At 46.9% G+C, this 24,368-nt stretch overlaps 1 protein-coding gene across 3 annotated transcripts in view; it reads right to left on the bottom strand.

Annotated features, from left to right (window-relative positions):
- CASTOR2 (cytosolic arginine sensor for mTORC1 subunit 2) overlaps window positions 1–24,084 on the bottom strand; it is a 119,959-nt gene extending 95,875 nt beyond the window's left edge. For all 3 annotated transcript variants that reach the window (XR_014786104.1, XM_084822485.1, XM_084822484.1), the window contains exon 1: window positions 23,636–24,084. Coding sequence is in view for 2 of the 3 variants with exons in the window: in XM_084822485.1 (XP_084678611.1) it covers window positions 23,636–23,748 (113 nt within the window). In the remaining variant the exon portion in view is untranslated. The remainder of the gene's footprint in view (window positions 1–23,635) is intronic.
- Window positions 24,085–24,368: the final 284 nt, after the last annotated feature.

The following is a 24,368-nucleotide window of genomic DNA, read 5'->3' as shown; positions in this document are numbered from 1 at the left end:
TGGCTTCTTTTACGCCCGCGATTGTGTGAACCCAGTCTGTAAGTGTAGGCTTGGCATGTTTATGGTGAGAATTCATTGTAAGTACGCTATTTTTTAAGTGAGAGATAAATGTGGTATGTTATATTTGATGTTTTAAAAAAACAACGCTTTAGGGAGCAATCCTATGCATGTTTAGACAGAGAAAAGGCCTACAAATCCCAGCATTCCCCAGTCAGCATGGCTAGCTGAGGAATGCTGAGAGCTGTACGACTTTTTTCTGTGTAAACATGCATAGGATTGTGTCCTTAAATGTTTAAAAATCATTTAAAAAAATCATCAATTTTTATCCATGCTAAACCTTGAGCAGTGATCCCCCCCGCAAGTATGTTAAGACTACAGCTGTGCACAAATGGCCTCTCAAAATTATCCAGCCTATTTGTTTGTGGGCAGAGAAATTGGGGGACAATTCTAAGGTCTAAGCCAGGGGTGGGGGATCTAGGGTCTATCATCACCCACATGGACCCCCCCCCCCGCCCTATGGGCTTCACTCCTCCTGGCGCCCTGTTAAATCTGACCTATTTACTATTGACTTATTTACTAGAGCTGTGTGCAAATCGCCTCTCACAATTCTGGGCAGAGAAATTGCAGAGGGGGGGGGGTGACGACAATTGTACCGAATTTCTCCTAGCAGAGGAGAAATTCTCCAACTGTTTCTCACAGTTAGGGCTCACTTTCGACAGGGGTTTTTAGCACAACTTCTTTCTTTTTTTCCTAAGGTCAGGTTTATTGCGCTGTTTCTGTAGGTGGCAACAGCATCAACCGTGGTGAGGCTTCCCCTCTTCTGAGGCAGAATTCTGAATTTCTTTTGGTGGCATTTTTGAACTCACCTAATCCCTGCAAGGCAGCCGAGGAGGATGCATGTGTTGTCTCTCTCGATGACACACCTTTCCGTGGCTCTGCGGCCTCCCAGGCTGCCTGCACTTCCTGAACTGAAAAGGCCCCATGGGAGGAACGGCCTCGCGACGTCTTCCTCACGAGGGCTTTAACGGAAGTGCGGGAAGCCGAGGAGATGACTGTACAATGACAGGACACTCAGGCACACTCCTCAACCACCTCCTAAGGAAGGGAAGCCCAAGAACGTCGAACCCAACCCGTGAGAGTTTCTCCAAAATTTCTCCTTGAATTTCTTTTTGAAAGCAATGTCTTTTCCATCAAATTCAATGAATATGGTCAAGGAAAATGTGGGAGCGATTTTCGGCACAGCACTAGCGAAGACCAAGCCTGCGAAATAGACCAGAGGTCTACTGAGTTCAGCGCTTCTCAGTGTCCAGCCAGCTGCCTCTGGGAGGGCCTACTCATGAGCAGGGCATGGAGGGGGGTGTTCCTGCTTCATCGTATATCCCCAGCAATGGTGCAGTTAGGCAATTTTAGCTTTTGGACTTAATGGTTTTGCAGCCCTGTCCCCTTCAGGTGATAATGTTACTTCACTTACTTCAAACTGTTGTAACCCAGTAAAGCTTCATTTGGGGACTCATTCTGCTGAGTGGGGACCTAGACATTTGCCCCAAAGTCCTTCCTGAATGGCATCATTGATCGCCAGTATCTGGCACTCAGAAGTATACTCCTTCTGAACAAGGAGGCGCCATGTAGCCATTATGACTAATATTCATCAACAGACCTCTCCTCCTCCAACTCATCCGATCTCCTTTAAAGCCATCTAACTTAGCGTCCCTTGCCATGTCCTGCAGCAGTGAGTTCCACACATTAATTATGTCCTGTGCTTTCTTTTGCTTGTCCCGACTCGACCACCCACCCATTTCACTGGATAACTCCAAATTCTAGTAGAGAGGGAAGAATTTTCTCTCTCTGTCCATTCTCTAGTTTGTCGATGCATGTTTTTAGTTCCGCTTTCTACCATGAGGACTAGAATCTGGTCCCGAAGAGGAAAAACAAAACCACACCACAGTTGTGTCAGATGGTGGTTTTGGAGCTTGCAGCTGAGAATCCATCTTTTGTTGCAGAAGAAACTCTACGTTTTAGCAGGGCAGGGTGTGCTGGGGGAGAAGGAAGGAAGGAAGGAAGGTGTTAGCAGCCTCAAGGAATTCCTGGTTATGACATTTGCTAGGTGGCTGCTAAGCCATCCCCAAGTGCTTCAATCCCCTTGATTCCTCAGAAGGCAGGCAAAACATCAAGTCTGGGTCTTTGGCCTGGTTAACAGATTCATGTAGAGAAAAGGTGGCAACTATTAAACTCGAACAGGGTGGCTAGGAAAGTCTGATTTTAGGATTCTTCCCTGCTTCTTGCCAGTACGAACCAACGCTCAGTGCTAATCAACATCTGCCGTTTTGGGATTATGAAGGGATCACAAAGGGTCATTTCCTACCACGTTCCTCTACTCCCTGGGACACATTCAGTGATGTGGGTTTTCCAAAAATTGTTCCAATGCCCTAGAGAGATCTATTTAACATGTTGATTTTTCGTGTAAACAACAAAGCTAACCCCCCCCACCCCATGTTTTTTTTTTTTTTGTCTCTATAAACCACAAGTATTTGGGGTGGGTGGGAATTAAAGGACAGAGTGCTTTCAATTTATTATGTAGAATTTTTTATTGGAATAAATATTTAAAAACAAGGCAATATATTTCCCTTACATTGTTGAAATTTAAGAAAAAAATTAAAGGAACTGAAAACTGTTGACACATTAATTAACTTCACCAACCCAGAGAACTGTGCATGATATGCTAACAACTATTCACCGGTTTCAACAGAATTAAATTCCCTTCCAGACTTGGGGACCAGTTTTCGAACCTATGGGAATTTTGTGCAAATGCCGTCGAAAAATACAAAAACCCAGCCAAAATTGTGTATTTCTCCCATAGGCTAAAGCATAAACATGTGCATTCTGGGGGCATTTGCACATTTTGTGGGAATTCACACATTTTTGCATGTGCGAATTTGTGCAAATACACATTTGCACAAATTCAGAAACAAAACCCCCTCAATTCCATCAATGGGCAGACCACAGAATGAAAGGCAAGTGACAACCCATGAAACACAGACAGATTTTACACAATCTCATTAGTTCCATTTCACTCTGAGACATATATGTATTTTAATGACCTATATTATTTCCTCACATACTTACCAATCACCTAAAAAACATGAATTACAAGCTTGAAACTGCCAAGCAAGCTTGCCTAATATTTGCAATTGGCATACACTCATTTTTTACTAATGAACTTATGAAATGGAAAACTTGGCCCCTCCCTTAAAAACAAACAAACACTAGAACATTTTCTGCAGAAAATGTTCCACCCCACATCGCTGGACACACTTTTGTGTGCGTATTGGGGAGAGGGGGGAATACACATAGGTCAGCATGCAGGAGTAGACACACAGCTGGCTGTGCAACTGCAAACATGTGGGGGCACACGTTGGGCCCCACCGGAGGGCCAGGCGTGGTGTGGTGGTTAGAGTGTTTGACCAGGGCCATGGAAGAACCCTGGTCCAAATCTGTACTGAGTCATCTTCAGCTAATCACTAGCCCCTGGCCTGGCCTACCTCACAGGGCTGTTGTGAGGATAAAATGGAGTAAGGGATGAAGAATTCACACCGCTTTGAGATCTTTGGAGCAAAGGCAGGATATTAACATAATAATAAATAAAAGTCTTTCTCTCTCTCTCTCTCTTTCACACACACACACACACACACACATCGTTGCCAGCCCTATGACTTGTTATCCTTTCAAGAGATGGTTTCGGGGACTGAATCCTAGACAAAGCAAGTCACCTGGCACCAGCCATCAGGTTTACAGCCGAGAAGAGAAACAGGACAGCTCCATCACCTCTGCCAAAAGCAACTCCTGCCTCCTCCTCTGGTCGTTCTGAGAACTTTGCAACTAAGAACTAGGGATGTCAGAGAATTCCGCCACGCATCTCGGGGAGGCCGAATGCCAGCGCATTCGGCCCCCCAAAATCGGTGGCGGAACGGTCTGCCCCCCCCGGGATGGGACTTATCTTGGGCGGATCTTCCTGGCGGTGGCAGCTCCGGCGCTGGTTCGGCAGCGGCTGGTCTTCCGACCGGCTGTCGCCGCCCCCATTTCCAGTTAAAAAAACAAAAGAACAAAAAAAGTGATAGGCTATGTAAAGATTTACGTAGCCTATCATGGCTAGATTTTTAAAAAACACCGTGATAGGCTATGTAAATGTTTACGTAGCCTGTCATGGCTGATTTAAAAGAAAAAAAAATGCGTACGCAAATGGTGGCGCCTACGGGCGCCGTCATTTACGTTCCTTATTTTGGCACGTCTTAGTCTACGTAAACATTTACATAGACTAAGATGGCGAAAATAAGGGGAACGCAAATAGCGTAGATGCTACGCTATTTGCGTTCCCCTTATTTTCGCCGGCTTAGTCTACATAAATGTTTACGTAGACTAAGACGTGCCAAAATAAGGAACGCAAATGGCGGCGCCCATGGGAGCCGCCATTTGCGTACGCATTTTTTTCCTTTTAAATCAGCCATGATAGGCTACGTAAACATTTACATAGCTTATCACAGCTGACTGCAGGGACGCAAATGGCGGCGGCAACGGCTGCCGCCATTTGCGTCCCTGCTAGCCAGCGGCCGGATGTCCGGCTGCTGGCGGAGCCGGCCGGCGGCTCCACAGAATCCCTGTGGAGCGGAGCCAGCCGGCCGGCCAGAATTTCGGGGGGGGGGGGGGAGGGACGGAGCGCCTCCCCCCCACACAAATGTCACCCTTCGAAAAGGTAAGTGACTTTCGTACATCCCTACTAAGACCAGGGCCCGAGTTTGCGTTCTTCCTCTTCCCTCCCAGTCCATTTCCCATTCGTGCCGTGTCTTTTAGACTTTAAGTCCAAGGGCAGGGGCTGTCTTACTGCTGAACTTTGTAAGCTGCCCTGGGAACCCTTTTTGGCTGAAGAGTAGGGTAAAAAAAAAAAAAAAAAAAGGAAAAAAGGAAACCCTTCAAACAAACAAGCAAAGCAATTGGTACTGAGTCATCTTGGGCTATTCACTAGCCCCTGGCCTGGCCTACCTCACCTAAGCTATGACGACTGTTCCGAAGACTGCTTTCTTGTCTCTCTTGCTCATTGACTCTGGCTTAAATTCACAGTTAATGTTGAACATTGTGAATATAAGGTCAGAAGAACATAAGAAGAGCCCTGCTGGATCAGACCAAGGGCCATCTAGTCCAGCATCCTGTTCACACAGTGGCCAACCAGCTGTAGACCAGGAAACCATGAGCAGGACACGAGCGCAACAGTACCATCCTGCCCATGTTCCCCAGCAGCTGGGGTGCACAGGCATACTACCTCTGATACTGGAGGCAGCACATAGCCATCAGGACTAGTAGCCACTTACAGCCTTCTCCTCCAGGAATTTGTCCAACCCTCTTTGAAAGCCATCCAACTTGGTGGCCATCAACACATGTTGTGGTAGCAAATTCCATACTTTAACTATGTGCTGTGTGAAGAAGCCCTTCCTTTTATCTATCTTATTTAGGTTTTATTTATTTACAGTGTTTGTATACCGCTCCACATCCAAAGGCTTCGGAGCGGTGAAATTATCCATGGAAATCACTGAGTCAGAACACTGGCCCACCTAGCCCAGTATTCCTGGAGGTCTCTGGGAAACCCCAAGGCAGGGCATGATGGCATCGGCCTTCCTTTGCTGCATGCCCCCAGCATTGGATAAACAGAGATACACTGCTGCTATATGTGGAGGCTCCATTCCGCCATTAGGACTAAGAGCCATTGAAAAACCTTTCGGCCACGAATGTGTCTAATTTCCCTTTAAAGCCATCCAAGCTGGTAGCCATCACCACAGCCTACAGCACTGAATTTGGTAAGTTAAATAGAGGAGGTGTTGTTGCCTTTATTCATTTATTGTATTTTTATCCCGCTCAGCCAAAAAAGGCTCCCGGAACGGCTTCCCTGTTGCCAGTCCCGAATCTATCGCAAAGCCATTTCACAGAGTGACTCCAATGTCTAGTATCATGGGAGAGGCATTTCTGTCCACCACATCATGCATAGTTTTTATAAACTTATGCCATATTCCTCCCCCTGACTCTCAGTCTGCTTGATAACTCTGAAGCTGCCCTTCTACCTAGCCAGGACACTGGTCCACGTAGCCCAGTCATGCCTACATGGGCTGGCAGCAGCTTTTCAGGGCCCCAAGTATGTGTAAGTGTGTGTGTGTGTGTATTGGGGGGGGAAGGGCTTTTGGTCTTGTTTCCCCAAATCTTTGTAACTGGAAATGCGAGGGTTGGGGAAGTGTGACCTTTTGCATGCAACAAATGAGTTCTACCATTGAACTATGCCATATTTTTAAATTATTATTTATTTAACGTACTCCTTTTGCATGCAACATATGAGTTCTACCATTGAACTATGCCATATTTTTAAATTATTATTATTTATTTAACATGCTCCTAGGCCACTTTTCAGGGCCATGTTCTCACAAAGCAGCGTCCGTAAAAGAAACATAGACACATCAGGATCCGTTCTGCACCCGACACAGCATTGTAGCATTGCAGATCTAAATGATGATGTAAGGATTTCAGTAAGTCAAATAAGCAGCACAGAATCACATAAGCCAATGCAGAAAAATGCTCTCAGGGAAAGGCAACCTGGAAAAGATACAGTTTTTAAGGCCTGCTTGAAAATCTGTACTGCAGGGGCAAAGCACAATCCATTCGGAAGGGAGTCCCGTAAACACGGGGCCACCACCAAGAAAGAGGCCTGTCTCTTGTGCCCACCAGCCAAACTGATCTTAACAGTGAGCATATCAGCAAGCCTTCCAAAGGTGATCTTACACAACAGGCAGGATCAGATGGGTGAAGGCAGTCCTTTAGGTCAGGGATGGGCAGAAAGTAGATCTCCAGATGTTTTGGACTTCAAATGCCAGCATTCCTGACGATTAGCTATGATGCCAGGAGCTTCTGGGAGTTGAAGTCCAAAACATCTGGGGATCTTCTTCGCCTCCTCCCTTACCAACCTTCCCCAGTCACTGAGGTCATTGGAGGGCTTCCTCCTGGTGGTTCCACATGGACCAATGGCCTGGTTGGAGTCCACCAGGAAAAGAGCCTTCAGTGTGGTGGACCCTTTCCTGCGGATCTCCCTTCCTTTGGAGGTCAGGCAGGCATCAACATTGCGCTGCTTCCAGGGCCTCCTGAAGACACTGTTATTTCGGGAAGGCTTCCTTGAGTGACCAGCTGCGGTCCATCAAATCCGGTCTTATCAGAACTTGTTTCTTTCTGAAATGTTTTAATTGTTTTAACAGGGTGTTTTATTCATTTATCTTTGCTGTTCACCATGCCAAAATCTTTTGATGTGGAGCAGCATATAAATATAATCAATCAATCAATCAATCAATCAATCAATCAATCTACCTTCTGCCAGGATACAGGATACCCTGGAGAAGATGCTGATGCCAGGGAAAGTGGAAGGCAAAAGGAAGATGGGCCGACCAAGGGCAAGGTGGATGGATGATATTCTGGAGGTGACGGGTTCGACCTTGGGGGAGCTGGGGGTGGTGATGGCCGACAGGAAGCTCTGGCGTGGGCTGGTCCATGAAGTCACAAAGAGTCGGAAGCGACTGACCGAATAAACAACAACAACAAACCTTCTGCCTATCCCTTACTTTAGATGACCAGGATATATCTACCCTCCGGGTTAAAAAACACCATGCCTCTGAATAACAGGAGAGGGTTAAAGCCTTCATGTCCTGCTTATTGGCTTCCCACTGAGGAAACTGGTTGGCCACTGTGAGAAACAGGATGCTGGACTAGAGAGGCCTTTGGTCTGATCCAGCATGGCTCTTCTTACTAGAGCTGTGTGCAAATGGTCTCTCAAAATTCTCCACCTTATTTGTGGGCAGAGACATTCGGGAGATAATTTCACCGGATTTGTCCCAAGGGGAGGAGAAATTCTCCACAGTTTCTCACATTTAGGGCTCCCCATTGGCAGGGCTTGTAGCAGAGCTGGTTTCTATTTTCGTAAGGGTGGGGGGGTTCGTATTGCAACAGCATCAACTGTGTTGGCAGACTGGCTCCCATTTTGCATTCACTACAATGCAGGTGTGTGTCTGAAAGGGCAGGGGCAGTGTTGTATCTAGCTTAGTGCTGAGCCAAAATCAGTCCTCCAGTTTCCTGAAAGTTTTATTCCCCCATGAAAGAGGCTTCCATTTTTCTGCTTCATTCTCAGGGTGTTTTTTAATTCTTTGTTATGGCATTTTTAAGCTTACCTAATCAGGGCCACCCTCCCAGGATGCCTGCACGTCCTGATCTGAAAAGGCCCTCTGGGAAGAATTACCTCAGGATGCCTTCCACTGGGCTTCAGTTGAAGTGAAGGAAGCCAAGGAGGCTACAGGCTGCCGGAGACAGGATTGTACTATGAAAAACCAGACACTTCTGCTCACTCCTCGGCCACCTCCTAAATAAGGGAAGCCCATGAAACCCAAACCCAACCCATGAGGAGTTCTCCAAAATTTCTTCACCACTGAGCTTCTTTTCGAAAGCAATTTCTTTTCTATCTTTTCTTTTGGGGAGACAATTTTTCTTTTCTTTTTCGGAGACGATTTCACTGAATTGCTCCAGGGGGAGGAGAAATTGTCAACTGTTTCTCCCAAGTAGGGCTCCCCATTGGCAGGGCTTGTAGCCCAGCTGCTTTCTTTAAGAGTTTGGGGGGGGGGGTTGTGCTGCAACAGCATCAATTGTCTTGGCAAGATGGCCCCCAGTTTGCGTCCACCACAGTGCAGGTGGGGGCACTGTTGTGTCTAGCTCAGGGATGAGGTGAAACTAGTGCCGAGCCAAAAACAGGTGAGGGCAGTGTGGTGTCCAGCTCCAGAGATGAGGTGGAGTTAGTGCTCTGCCAAAATCTGTCCTCCAATTTCCTGAATTTTTCTCCCTCCATGAAAGAGGATTCCACTGTTCTGCCTCATTCAGCATGTTTTGTCATTTATTTTTGTGGTGTTTTCAAGCTTACCCAATCACAGCCAGCCTCCCAGGCTGCCTGCACATCCTGATCTGAAAAAGCCCCATGGGGGGAATTAGCTTAGAGGTGCCTTAAAATGGGCTTTAAGTGAAGTGTAGGAAGCCGAGGAGGCCACAGCCGGCCAGAGAGATGATCATAGAATGAAAAGCAGGACGCTTGTGCTCACTCCTAAGTAAGGGAAGCCCAAGAAACCCAAATCCAACCCATGAGAATTTCTCTGAAATTTCTTCACCATTGAATTTAGTTTTGAAAGCCATTTGTCTTCTACCCAATGGAGTGAGAATGGTTGAAAAAATGTGGGAGACACTTTCGGCCCAGCACTGCTTTTCATGCTCTTCCCACACTTGGAGTGTTTCCACAGTGGCAGCCCGAGACTTTCAGCTTCATATTGTTGTTGTTCAGTTGTTCAGTCGTGTCCGACTCTTCGTGACCCCATGGGCCACAGCATGCCAGGCCTTCCTGTCCAGCGCTCTCTCCCGGAGCGTGCTCAAGTCCATATCCATTGCATCGGTGATGCTATCTAGCCACCTCATCCTCTGCCGTCCCCTTCTCCTTTTGCCTTTGATCTTTCCCAGCATCAGGGTCTTTTCCAGGGAGTTTTCTCTTCGCATTAGGTGGCCAAAATATTTGAGCTTCAGCTTCAGTGTCTGTCCTTCCAATGAGCACTCAGCGTTGATTTCCTTTAGGATTGACTGATGTGACCTCCTTGCAGTCCAGGGGACTCGTAAGAGTCTTCTCCAGCACCACAGTTCGAAGGCATCAATTCTTCGGCGCTCAGCCTTCCTTATAGTCCAGCTCTCACAGCCATACATTACCCAAATAGCCCATCAAAGGGAAACACTTTTAAGAAGTCCTGCTGCCCCAGACATCAATCCTGGCTTCATCTATTCCACACACCCCTCCCCACGGGCGTGCCTCCCGAAGTAGGGTCTTCACCTTGCTGCATTGGCAGACCCTGAGAAAACACATTTAGGTCCTTGACCAATTAAAAGTTGAAAGGCAGAAACAAAATTCAAAGTGATCTTGAAAGACTGGAGCACTGGGCAGAAAACAACAGAATGACATTTAATAGGGATAAATGCCAAGTTCTGACCCTAGGAAAAAGAAACCAAATGCACAGTTACAAGATGGGGGATACGTGGCTCAACAACACTACAAGCGAGAAGGATCTTGGAATTGTGGTAGATCACAAGCTGAATATGAGCCAACAATGTGATGTGGCTGCAAAAAAGGCAAATGCTCTCTAATTCTAGCATAGCTTCCAAACCCTGGGAAGTACTAGTTCCCAGCACTACTCAGCACTGGTTAGGCCTCATCTGGAGTACTGTGTCCAGTTCTGGGTGCCGCACTTTAAGAAAGATGCAGACAAGCTGGAGAGGGTTCAGAGAAGGGCAAGAAAGATGATCAGGGGGATGGAACCAAAGCCCTAGGAGGAGAGACTGAAAGAACTGGGCATGTTTAGCCTTGAGAAGAGAAGACTGAGGGGAGATGGGATAGCGCTCTTCAAGTACTTCAAAGGTTGTCACAGAGAGGAAGGGCAGGATCTCTTCTCGATCGTCCCAGAGTGCAGGACATGGAAGAATGGGCTCAAGTTACAAGAAGCCAGATTCCAGCTGGAGGAACTTCCTGACTATCAGAGCAATATGACCATGGAACCCATTCCTTAGGGAGGTGGTGGGCTCTCCCACTGGAGGCATTCAAGATGAGGCCGGACAGCCACCTGTCAGGGATGCTCTGACTTGGATTCCTGCATTGAGCAGGGGGGTGGACCCGAGGGTCTTGTAGACCCCTTCAAACCCTACTATTCTATGATTCTACAATTCTATATGACCCAATAGCTTTCATGGGGAAAGGAAAGAAGTGGAGAAAAGAAAAACCAAGAGACAGATAGAGTCTTCTGGCATCTGAAAGCCTAACAGATTTATTGCGGTCTAAACTTTCGTGGACTGGAGTCGAAGGCATCACATGGAATAGCTTGTTCTAGGGAAGACAGCAGTAAATGCCAAAACATTGTGGAATTTAATCTCCTTGGAACTGCAGCCCTCGGGACGCTAAGGGGCAAGGTGCTGCTGACGGATGTGCGTGTGGTAGGCACAACAGAGCCATCAGAACATTATGACTTGTGGATGTCAGCTAGGTGAAGTGAGGAAGATCACAGCAAGGGACACAAGAAAACTGTGTTTCCTATATCCCTGTGTTAGGAAGAGACATTTCATTGGTACGGTGGCCATTTCCTATCACCGCAAAAAAGGACACCACTTTGCATAAAGGTTGCATGTGCTAACTCGGAAATAACTGCTATTGTTTAAACAGAAATACAAGACATCTCACCAGAGTGGGGAAGCCTGTGACTGGGTGACCTGTGTGCCAGCTGCTCAGTTCTGCTTCCCGGAGGCCAAAAGTGGATGGCCCACTTCAAGGCCTCTGGCTCCTCTCCCTCTCTGAGGTTTTTGATCTTGAAACTGGACTTGGAAATAGAGGACTGGCCTCTTTACAGCAAGGCACATGGCCACCTTGAGCAGCAGGTTTGTGCGCTGCCCAGCCAGAATTTGTACCTCATGGCTCTTGGCCAGAATTAGAGATGTAAAATTTCTGGAAATGTTGAGGCCATGGTGGAAAAAAAAACTGGGTTTTTTTTCTGGAAAAAAACATAAATTTGGGGAAAAATTATTTTATTTATTTAAAATATTTCTTGGTCACCTTTCAGGGCAGCAGTCCCCCCCCCCCCCCGGCAGCTTATAGCAATGAAATACATAAAAACAGTTAAAATATTAAAAGTCATAAAACATAAAAACAATGATAAAAGCCAAAAATAAAACCAGCAACAATGTTTAAAGCAGTAACAGCAACAATAGCAGTCGTATCACGAGAAGGCCAAGGTAAAATAATACGTTTTCAAGGCCTTCTTAAAAGCCTGCAATGACGGAGTATGGCGGACCTCCAATGGCAGCTTGTTCCAGAGATGTGGGGCCACTGCAGAAAAGGCCCTGTCATGTGTGCACCCACTTGACTGCTTTCATGGGTGGGCAAATGAGAAGGGCCTCTCTTTCTGATTTTAAAGTGCAGGCAGGCTGATATGAGTGAAGGCAGTCCTTCAAGTAACTTGGTCCCAAACAATTTAAGGCTTTACAGGTCAAAACTAACCACTGCCTGTTTTTTTAGCACTCTTTGCGGATCTGAAGTCCCTTTGTTTCTTTAAGACAGCCTTCCTCCAGATATTTCAACAGTAGCAGGATAACCTACAGTGGCTTTTTTTTTTTTCACATGTAGGTTTTAGATTAGAACTACATTAATTAACTGTTAAAGCATCTAACCAGAACAAGCCCAGAAACACAGGACTCTATAGAACAAAACCCAAACTGTCAACAATGCACATTTATTTCTATTGTTATGATATGGTGACTCTACTCACAAGTTGGGAAACTGGGCATAAATGTCTATCAGTAAAAAAAATATTTCAGATCAATAATTTTAGTAAGGAATGAAAGAAATAACTATGCTGGGAATCTTACAGAGAGGATTAAGAAAAACATTTCCCCCCCCCCCCAGCTTCATTCTTTCCAGACATTTTATATTTCTAGTCTTTCTATAAAAGTGTTCTTAGAAGTCATTTGGGGGGAGTAAAGGCTGGGTAATACTATGTAAACACCTTGTCTTAAATTCGAAAAGAAAATATTATTTCATAATCCAAAGCTGTTCAATTTTTCAGAAAAAAGAAAAAAGGTCCTCGGGAAAAACAAACTTTTTTCCCCTGAATTTTTCCAGTTTTTTTCCCAGGCCTTCACATCACTAGCCAGAACTGGTCATCGCAAAGCCAGGGGCGGTGGGAAACAGACTGGGTTGTTCTTAACGCCAATGTCCCAGTCCGTGAGAAGTGCACGAAGAGTTCTCAGCAGAGCGTTGGCTCCATGTTTCTTCAAGTGAACACACATATACTCTTGACCTGTCATAGAGGTGGCAGAACAGGGTCTGGGCTATTCTACTACATGGTGAAGTAGCAGAAGTAGCTCCTCCACACCAACAACCCCCTCCCCAAGAATCCCTGCACATAGAAAACTAGCACATCGAGGACAAGGCTAAACTAGAACCTTTCTCCTCAACATGCTAGCTTTCAGTGTCATGGGATATTTCATTCCCATCCTATGGAAGAACATTCCACCAAGAACATTCCACCTAGGGAGGTGGTGGGCTCTCCCACCCTGGAGGCATTCAAGATGGGGCTGGACAGCCATCTGTCACGGATGCTCTGGCTTGGATTCCTGCACTGAGCAGGGCGGTGGACTCGAGGGTCTTATAGGCCCCTTCCAATCCTACTGTTCTATGATTCTACGTGACTGTCAGGGTGGACACTGAGCCCATAGAATCCCAGAGTAGTTCTGATTCTGAGGAAGAGCAGTCGCTCCTGGGAGAGGAGCGCGCCCCTTTTCCCCAGGGCCCGCAGCTGACAGAGTTGCCTCCCACCCACATTCCTAGATTAGAAAGCAGTCCAGGGAGTGACCCAGCACCGATAGCAGACTGGTTGGATGTGCGGCGCAGATGCAGAGAGCGGCGCCAAATGGAGAGCGCGGAAAGGAGGCGTAGCGCCCGGTTGGCGCTCAAAGAACGGTTGCGCCCAGAGGATCCAAGGGAAAAGGGGAGGGATTCTCCCTAGTCCTTATATTCAGGGGTCTGCCAGTAATTGCCCTTCAAACGGGGACCAACTGTTCCAACTTAGGGCATAGGGATGCTGCTGCTCAGATCTAGTTGCTACCTGTAGAGCTGTTAAGTTGTAAAAGAAGAATAAAGCTTTGAAAAGAATCCCTTTGTCTGTGTCTGGACTTGGCTACTGGATTAGACTGAGAGCCCTCCAAGGAGCCCTTGACAGTGACCTTCCAACTGCAGTGGGACAGCTCAGAAAGGGGCTTCCCATCTCACGGAGAACTAGGCTTTGTTGCCATGCAGTGGGGGATACTCTAGAAAACTAATCATGAAGGAAAGTGAAGAAGTGGCATGAGCTATTCTTAGTTGAACAAGGATCTTTCTATACACATTCAGAGTATCATAGAGATAGGGGGGTTGTTGGTCATCTGGTCAGTGGAGACTGGGGGATTCAATGTCAGTGGGGCCGTGAATCCACTCCAGGTTTTAGTCAGAACCTGGATAGCTCCTTTACAGTTCTGACTGGTTCTAACTGAAACTTGCAGCGGATTCACTACCCCACTGACATTGGAGTCACCGGCCCCCACTGCCGCTTGGTCATTGGTTCCATTGTCAAACTGCACTCGGCATCAAGACATTGCTCCTAATGTCCAAACCAAATCTCCCCTCCTATAACTTAAGCCCCTTAGATCTAGTCCAACCCTCTGGAGCAGCAGAGAAAAAGTCTCTGCCTCTTCTGTGGGGCAGGCCTTCAGCCCCGTGTGGTATCTTTTGCTGTTCCTGGGGTGAAATTAGTACTGTGTTGAAAAGTTCTCCCACATTTTTTTCGACCATTCTCATTCAATGTGATAGAAGAGAAGCTGCTCCATGGTGAAGACATTTCGGAGAAATTCTCATGGGTTGGGTCCAGGTTTCTTGGGCTTCCCTTACGTAGGAGGTGGCCAAGGAGAGATCACAAGTGTCCTGCTTTTCATTGTGCAATCATCTGTCTGGCAGCTTGTAGCCTCCTCAGCTTCCCACACTTCAATGAAAGCCCAGTTTAAGGCAGCATGAGGTAATTCCTCCCATGGGGCTTTTTCAGCTCAGGATGTGCAGGCAGCCTGGGAAGCTGGCTGTGATTGGGTAAGCTCAAAAACACCACAAAAATAAATGACAAAACATGCTGAATGAGGCAGAACCATGGAAGCCTCTTTCATGGAGGGAGAACAATTCAGGAAATTGGAGGACAGATTTTGGCAGAGCACTAACTCCACCTCATCTCTTGAGCTGGACACCACACTGCCCTCACTTGTACTGCAGTGGATGCAAACTGGGGGGCCAGCATGCCAGGAGAGTTGATGCTGTTGCAGCACAACCCCCCCTCCAAACTCTTAAAGAAAGCAGCTGTGCTACAAGCCCTGCCAATGGGGAGCCCTACTTGGGAGAAACGGTTGAGAATTTCTCCTCCCCCTGGAGAATTTCTCCTCCCCCTGGAGATTCTCTCCCGGAGAATCACGGGATGCGTTATTAATTGCATTTCCCCATCCTTCTCCTGGACTTGCGAGTTGCTTCTCTAATTCAAACATCTCAGGTAGAAGGGCTGGGAAAGGAGCCATTGCCAGTTAATATGGAGTTCAAGGCTCCATTGGTCCATCTAACCCCGGGCTGGCAGAGGCTCTTGTAGGTCTTACGTGAACCTGCCTTTGTCGGTAGGAATGCAGTGTCAGTGGGAACAGGAATGGTCAGAGAAGCTCTTTGGAGCAAGGGCCCTGTTCCTATGAAGAAGTGGTTAAAGGACCCTGGTTGTGGGGATAGGGCTAGATATAGAAGAATAGTAGGGTTGGAAGGGGCCTACAAGACCATCAAGTTCAACCCCCTGCTCAATGCAGGAATCCAAGTCAGAGCATCCCTGACAGACAGCTGTCCAGCCTCATCTTGAACGCCTCCAGTATGGGAGAGCTCACCACCTCCCTAGGTCATTGCTTCCATGGTCGTATTGCTCTGACAGTCAGGATGTTTTTCCTGATGTTCAGCTTTCTTGCAGTGCTGTCCCCTGGGAATAACATCAAGGCAAGTGGAAGACCAACATGGCCCCATCCATGGTCCAGAGAAGGAACAGCTGCAAGAAGCTCACTAAGCATCTTTTAATTTGGAAAGTGCAGGGCAAGGTGTGACGTTTTGGGGAGATGATCACCTGAAAAGCGGGACAAAAACACAGTAAACAAACCAACAGAGAAAGTCACTGGGGCTTACACGTTTATGAATGGCTTGGAGGACAGAGAAGTAGTTTTCCTTCAGAACTCTAGAGCTTGAGTCATCTATTTGACTGGCCAGGCACAGAACAAACTAAACAGGAAGTACATCTTCACGCCAACAGACAAGGCGCTGACAGAACTCATCGCCGCAACGATATCTCCTACCTTAGCTTTAAAAAGAAATATATAGAGTAGTCCCATCCTTCCCCAACCATGGTGCAACTCCCACTGTTGTCCTGTATTGCATTCTTTTCAATATTTGTATTGCATTTTATATTTTTAACTGTTTGCATGGCATTTTAGTCTTAATTGTTTGCAATCCAGCCAGAGAATATTGCTTAGTGGGCGGACTAAAAATACAATTAAGAGAGCAATCCTATGGCCTATGAACAGTGTCTAGACGGCCATAGGATTTCTCAGTTTCTGGGAAACAAGCTCAGAGACAGGGCTCCAAGCTTGGTTCCAAGAAACCATGCTCCCCACCCTCTTGTGGGTGGCACAGTTTCCCCCCCCCGTCTCCGAATTCATAACTGCAGTGCAGAGCAGGGAGAAACGGTGTGTTCCCAGGGGCAGGAGGAGACCATGGAAGCATAATTACTATGCTTCCTATGCACCATCCAGCCTCCCCCCTCTCACTCCAACATCCCCAGCTGGACAATCAAAATTGGCTGTCTAGCTGCAAATGCAGGGCGGCTGGAGAACAGAGGAGAAGACCGTGCTCCACGCACCCTGCATTGGATAGTTGGCCACCTCCAAGTTTGGAAGCTGCCAACCATCCCCATAGGATTACGTCCTAAATGAATAAACAAATCATTCCCAGCCAGCATGGCCAGTGGGTGGATTAGACCAATTTGTGGCAAGAGGATCGGCCTACCAATGGCCATCTGCCCTGACAATTAAAAACACATAAATAACCATCACGTTGGAAAGAAAGTATACACTTCTGATGACCACAGGGAATCGGATCATGCGAGAGACTATAGCTCAGTGCACTTTGCGCGTACATCATCTCAGGTTCAATCCCTGCCACCAACAGTTAAAAGAATCCCGGGTTCTTGGTGAGGGAAAAGACTTTCCCTGCTTGAGACGGTGGTGAGTCACTGCCAGACAGAGGAGTCAATACTGAGCTAGATGGACCTGGCGTGAGACAGTTTCCTACATTCCTATGGTTATCGCCATGACTAAAAAGACAAGGCATATGAGAGAAGGGGAGTGGAGGGAAAAGGAAGAGATCTGGACCTTAAGGCCAAAGCAGTGGTGAGTGATATGTAGGCATTTATACATGTTCATGATTTTCCCGTAGCAAGCCCTTTGCAGCTGTTCCTTCTCTGGACCATGGATGGGGCCAGGTTGGCCTTCCACTTGCCTTGATGTTATTCCCAGGGGGCTGACGGGGGGAGCACCCCAGAAGCCAAAGCGTGCTTCTTTTCTTGTCATCGTCACAGCTCAGTCGTGAGGTTCAAAAGGACACCTCCATATTTAAAACACTTACACCCCAGCCTCTCCAGTACTGAGCCTTCAAGGCAGCAGACCACCATCAAACTCAGCTATCAAACGCATCAAAATACAACAACACTTTCAAATGTGTTTACCGGCTGACTTGTGTCTTCTTCTTTTTTAAGCTGCTGATGTGATTGTTTTACCTGTCCCGGCTGTTTTGAATGATTTGAAATGTTATGAGCTCTACGTATCTGCATCGCCAGTGGAGCACACAGAAAGAGCAGACCAAAGTGGTCATACACCAAAGACTGTACCAATCTGACCTGCACTGCTGTGTGTGGCGACCTCCTCTCTGGCAGTGGTGTAGTGGCAAATTCAGAAGTGCAGAGTCCCTTCGTGACAGTCACAGCCATGCCCCCTTCCAAGATTGTACAATCCTGGAAGATGCACAGCCTTCAACTGGGATCCCAAAACAGTGCAGCAGAGAGTAAGGCAGGGGTATTTCAATTGGACGTCTGAGAAAAAGGGCAGGGGTGTTGGAATCTTTTTCACCCACTCACTCACAAACGTGTTAGGGTTTCGAAATATGATACTCTATGGGAGTTTCACCCTCTCAACTCAGCCCTCATGGACAGATCTGTAAAGTTCTGGCCCAGCCTATCCAAAGGAGCGCCTCCAGCAACACCAGACAGGCCGTTCAACAAGATCAGCCTTGGATGGCCTTCTCTCTGTCCCATCAGCCAGGATGGCTAGGCTGGCGAGGACGAGGGAGAGGGCCTTCTCTTTGGTGGCCCCCACTCTGTGGAACTGCCTCCCTAGGGAACTCCGCCATGCCCCCTCTTTAATGAGCTTCCGCCACGCGTGGAAAATGTGGTTATTCAGGTATTTGGGCTGGGTTAGGGTATTTTTAGACAACATTTAGTTTTAATGGGTAATTTTACTGTTTTAAATTGTATTGTTGTACATCACGCAGTCTGGCTGGGTGACCGGCCAAATAGGCGATTAAGAAATTTAATAAATAAGTAATCCCTTCTCATTTAAACAGCCCCCTTGCACACTCCCTTAGCACCCCAGCATTACCCATTAACCTTCCCTAAGCTCCTTCATCATATCTCCCCTCCTCCCCCTCCAACAGAAACGTCCACACACCCAGCTGTATTGAACTACACGCACACACAGTGGTGTAGTGGTAAATTTGGAAAAGCAGGAGCTCATTGTGACAATCTCCAAGGGCAGTCCCAAAATGTCAGGCAGCTGTGTCGATCCACATCAACAAACCAGTTCTGGGAGTTTTCATCTCCACCAGGAGCATGTCTTTGGTAAAGCGAATAGGTCTGAATTGCCCATTCCAGACCAAGTCATCCCAAATATGTTGCATTCCAACATGGAACAATACAGCGTTGCTTGGAAAATTTATTCCCCCCATGGCTACAGTAAGGATCGCAGCTGAGCTCAGAGGGAACAGGGGATTCTGAGGGGGGTGACAGATGACATCAGAGTCCCTGCTCATGAAAAAGTGCCGGGGCTGCGTCCCTGTGAGCCCTGCCTCCACGACCCCGCTGAACGGGCCATGAATGTGCCGGGGTGGGGTGGGATTATGGGTAGGTACAGCGGTCACAGTTGCTCCATTTTTTTGTTTTGTGAAGCAGTGTGTTTCCCCCCTCATCTTCTGTGCAAGGTGGGTATAGGACAACAACTCCATCGCACCAATATTGACAGCACAGGTAAGCCAACATAGATATGGGACTGGATTGCTTGGCCCATAACTTTAAACGTATCAGCCTTATATTTAGGTTCTACAGTTTTGCACTGAGTTATGATGGAGGCTCCCTCACACCTGATGTACATTTAGACCCCCTCAGCTGAGATGGAGACACTGGGGGCTCTGAATGAGAAATATTGAGATATAGGGAGAGGGATTAGCTGACGCTTCGCAGTCAAAGGATCGAACTCTCTTTAGGGTCTTGTTTTGCATGTCCCAAAGCGTGCCACCTATCTGACACTTTCTCTGCACCCCTCTCTTACCTCTGGGCAGGCAAGTATGTGTGTGTGTGTGTGTGCGCGTGGTGGGAGAGAGCAGCCGATTATTTATTTATTTATTTAATTTTTATTTATTTATTTCATTTCTATACCACCCAATAGCCAAAGCTTTGGGCCTTTAGTTGCCAATCCCCATTCCACAAAAACAATTTCCATGCAGCATACGATTGCAATCCTACTTACTTGGTAGTACGCAGCCAGAAAGGAATTAATCTGAGCCCCGGAGCTTGTTTTTGCTGCCAGAGCTCTTCCCTAAAATAACTTGAGTGGCCCTATGCACGTGCAGAGTTCCTTTCACTCGTCGCTGGAACAGCATTACCTACCTGCACCCCAAAAGTATCACATTTCCAGGCCTGCACGCATACGTTCGCTTCTCACGGGTTCACGCTGTGACGATCATTGCTTTATAAATGAAAACGCAGCTCCTACTATATAACTAGGCCGTTCGCCCAGCAGACTCTATAGATGAACCCACACGATCCCAGCGATGGGGTCCCACAAAGAGAACACAGGTGCGCTGTGTATGGAGCGCACCGTTCCAAGGCGACCTAGGTCAGAAAGCCAAACCATGCTACTCCAAGGGAAGGCGGATCTGGTGTAGACAGAGAGGCATCGTCTGGGCTGGCTCACTGGGTCCGGGTGAGCCAGGAATCGGGAACCAGGAGCCACAGAAGAAGTCAGAACCGGAGAACAAACCAGGAGGCAGGACCAAGGATGCAGGAAAACACTAGCAGTCAGGACGACCCCATTGCTCAAGCAAACCTCGGCTGGAACAGGAAGCCCTTTTATACTCCTTCCTTTCCGGGAGGATCCAATCACCAGCCAGGGCCGAGAAGGCAGAGTCGGTTCAGGACCTGAGAATTGCCACCTGCGCCGCAGCGATTCGCCACATGGGGCGTTGCACAGACTCAGCTAGTCCTGACAGGCCTAGTGGCTAGAGTGCAGGGTGCAAACTGCAGAAACGCGGGGGTTCAAATCCCCTCTCAGCCACAAAGGTCACTGGGTGACTCTGGCCAGTTGCCACTTCTTAGGGCCAAACGAGACAAACACACGTAGTTATTAAAATATGTGCTCACCCGTTTGGATATAAAGCAGAGGTGGTGGCCGGGTGTGCGTGTAAACTTTTCACGCTAAAAGAAGCACATGGGAGCAATACCAACACACCCAGTCTCTGCCTTACTTCCCAGGGCCCCACTGCTTTAAGACGTTTGCCCCCTGCCAGACTTTGATACGGAAGTCAGTCAACAGGGAGAAAACATCTTAAAGCATCAGAGCACAGTGGGATGAGGTATGGGCGAGGGATGGTTCCTGGTCCCATCCCCCATGCGCTCCTTTTAGTGTTAGATGTTAACTCTTACCCCCATTTCATAGCTAAACCAGTGAGTGTATGTTTATTCAACACACACTCGTCTGGTTCGGACCCATGCCCAACGAACCTCACAGGGTTGTTGTTAAGGGTAGAAGAGACTTGGAGACTATCCTGAGCTCCTTATAGGAACTGTGGGATTAAACTGTAATAAAATACAATAAGGGCGCAATCCTATGCAAGTTTAGACAGCGATGAGTCCTACAACTCCCAGCATTCCCCAACCAGCAAAGCTGGCTGGGGAATGCTGGGAGTTGTAGGACTCATCACTGTCGAAACATGCATAGGACTGTGCTCCAAGTAAGGTAAAACAGGTAAACACAGCAAAAAACGAAACCCCTCACATGGCTGCTAGTCAACCAGAATGGGCAGGGACGGGATAAAAAGGGGGGGGGGTCCTTCCCCCACCTCAAATATGAAATCAGTAAGGACTTGCCTTCCAAGTACGGCTGTTTAATATCATAGCTACCAAGGATATTTTAGCAATGACACTTTTAAGCTTGCAAATCGATGCAAGGAAGTTGCTACCCCTTAAAAGATAACGTGCTGTCTTTAAGTAATAATTACATTTGGCATGAGTTCGTGTGTTTTTAATGAGAAATCAGTGAAAGGGAGCCTTCAAAAATATGACTCTCTCTCTCTCTCTCTCACACACACACACACACCCACACACACCCAACTACAGCCTGAAGTGGTGAAACCCAGAACTCTACTGGTCAGTTTATGCATGCAGTACAATCAAGTGGTAAAGCAGCAATTTCTGGCTGTACCACATCAGGCTGCAGGCTGGATGCTTCAATGCTTCCCAGCAGAGGTAAAACACACACTTCTCTGCCCATACAGGGAAAAGTGCCTCATCTTCTCCAGGCGTTCTGTTTTTCTATCAGCAAGGAGTTGTTTTTCATGCAGGAACAGACAAACACGCAGCCGTCATCTGAAGCAGGATAGTCCAGGAATCACTTTACCACTTGATTTTGCTCCTTGTCTATGCCGGCCCTTCTATAATAAGTCTTAATGTTACCGGGAGCAGGATGAGACTTCTGCAGGGGGCTCCCATGAAGTAAGAATCAGGGCATTCCATGGCAACTGGTACCAACTTCTTCACAAGGACCCTGCGAGGCGGGTCTCTTACACTTCCATTTTACAGACAAACAGCTGAGACTGGGGCTTTGAACCCTGCAGTCTCAGTCAACGACTATGGCGGTGAACGAAAATAAGAAACACTAAGAAACCGTGACCAATACTAGCACGCTCTTCACAACTTTTTTTTTTTACTCTTTTGTGCAAACGTTTTCCCGTATTCATGATTTGTCAATCTCGGATACAGCAAAACGTTGTGCCGCGCTCTGCAGCACAATATTTTACGACAAGGAGGACTTAAAGGTCCTTTTAAAAACCGTTGGGATTTCCTTCCTCCCTTCCCCCAAAGTGCCAAATTAACAATGCAATGAAGGGAAATCTGTCACCGTCCATCAGCAAAAAGGAACCGCATATATCAAAAATAATGGTTTATTTTAGGCGTAACACCCTGTTGAGTTATCCAAGAGACGCTGTAAACAAGGCAGGCGGGGTAACATCACACATCCAGCTATGTCAACTGCCAGGCTTGGAGGCAGGGGGAACATTTCAACAGCAGTGAAGTTTTGACTCAAGATAAAGGGGAGTAATCGAATTAAACTGCAACCAGGCCCATTCATTCCGCCACCTTATTAAGAGGGAAAGAAATGCAAACCTTTTAAATCTGCAATTCAGCTTGAAAACACGCGCACACACAACTGATCACCAGCCTCCCTTCGAGCCAGCAGGGATGTGTGGTTATTAAAAATGGTTTTTGAAGTGGGATTCCACGCAGCCGTGCAAAAACACGTCATTGTTAAGGCTAAAAACAAGCACAACAGGAAGAACTGAGTTTAAACATGATTTCTCTTAACTTCACCTCCTAGTCTATATTGGCATTAAATAAACAGGAGAGGGTGGGGGGGGGAAGAGACTCAGTCTTCTCTTTACTCTGTATTTGGAAGTCAAATTATTTTCAGCTAAGAGGCAGTGGGAAAAAATCCATTCATTTCACTCATCGGACACATTTGTTGTGTTTTGGCTTTTTAAAAGAAGATCGCAAGGTATCTGACCCAAACCTTCGACTTCATTTGTTTTTCCTTGTAGAGAAGGCTTTTCCAAACAACAGTATCCAAAAGAACTGAAAGAAAATAGGATGTTGCAGGGAGCCAAAGATATCTAGACCCTCTGGTCTATTTTGCAATAAACACTCCTTTGAACTGAACACTACATGATTTTAACTGCTGGAAGTAAAATATGTGTAACACACACACACACACATCTCTCTCCCACTTCCCCCTCCCCTTCTGGCCGCTGTTCTTTGTTGTCCTGCCTGCCTGCCTTCTTAGTTCTCTTTTTAAAAATAAATAAATAAATAAATAAATATATAAATACCGAACCATCATCATTATTAGTATTATTATTATTTTTAAGCTAAACTTAGCAATGCACAGGGGAGGGGGAAGATATCTTAATACCTATTTTCATTCATCAATATATTTTAAAGCAGAATAAAATGACTACATGGGAGGGGGGGGGGAGAAGGGGGCGTGTTTGTGCAGAAACTCAACCTATATATCTATATAGATACAACCAGATGAAAGAAACCATTGGAGGAGGGGAAATCGTTGAAGAGGATGGGGTAGGAAAAATATGGAAAGTGTGTGTGTGTGTGTGTGTGTGTGTGTGTCTGGGGTGGGTGGGGGGTGCGTCTCCCTGACCCCAACCCCTTCAACCTTGATTCCTGCATCTGAATTAGGCAAGGTTCCCCCAAACCCATTCCGTTGCAATCTTGCATTGTCTTGTTCTTTGAAAATGTATTATTATTCGTTATTGTTATTGTTGTTATTTGCTAAAGGTTCCACTTACCTGGTCTTGGAGGAGAGAAAAGCCAGTTTGATCAATCCATAGGTAAACAACTGGATACTCTCTTTAGCTACACTAGCTACTTTTAACCGGTGCTCTAAAATGTGCAGTTCCATCTTTTTCTTTTTCTCATTTGTAGTTCATCTGTTTGGATTCTCTGGTTTGTTGTTGGGTGTTTGTCTTCTCCTTTGTCAACGGGGTATTTTTCCACCCTCTTCCTTTTACGTCTCCAGCGCAGCCAGGGAGAGGGGGAGAGAGAGAGGAGGAGGAAAAAAAAAAAATGACTTTGAAAAGGGGATGAAAGATGGGTTTTTAAAAAGGAGAGAGAGGGAGGAAGGAAGAGAGAAAGCAGTGTTGCTAACTATAGAAGAGGGGTGTGGGAGAAGAAAGACGCGAAGCAAAAAGCAAAAAAAGAGGGCAGAAGCTGGAAGGAGAGTTGGGAGCTTTAGAGTGAAGAACTGCTGCTGTTTCACAATGTAACAAACAACTTGCCACTCAAAGGCAGCTGCAGTGGGCATGCGCACAGGAGACGAGCATGCTGGGAATTGTAGTCCAGGGGGCGGAGCAAAGCCCGGAGTTTGTGTTTTTGGGGAAAACAAAAAGGCTGCAGAGCGATTTCCAAAATAAGAAAGATGTGTTCGGCTCCCCTTTTGCAGGACGTTCGGGCGTCATGTAAACTAAGGTAGTCTTGCAGCTGGGTGATGTTTTTTTTTAAAAAAAAACAATACTTTTTTGG

This window comes from Heloderma suspectum, chromosome 16 (assembly GCF_057233095.1).
Source record: "Heloderma suspectum isolate Gila_16-S chromosome 16, 16-S_ref, whole genome shotgun sequence".
Lineage (NCBI taxonomy): Eukaryota > Metazoa > Chordata > Lepidosauria > Squamata > Helodermatidae > Heloderma > Heloderma suspectum.
The sequence above is the reverse complement of the archived record's forward strand: the minus strand, read 5'-3'. Positions and strand labels throughout refer to the sequence as shown.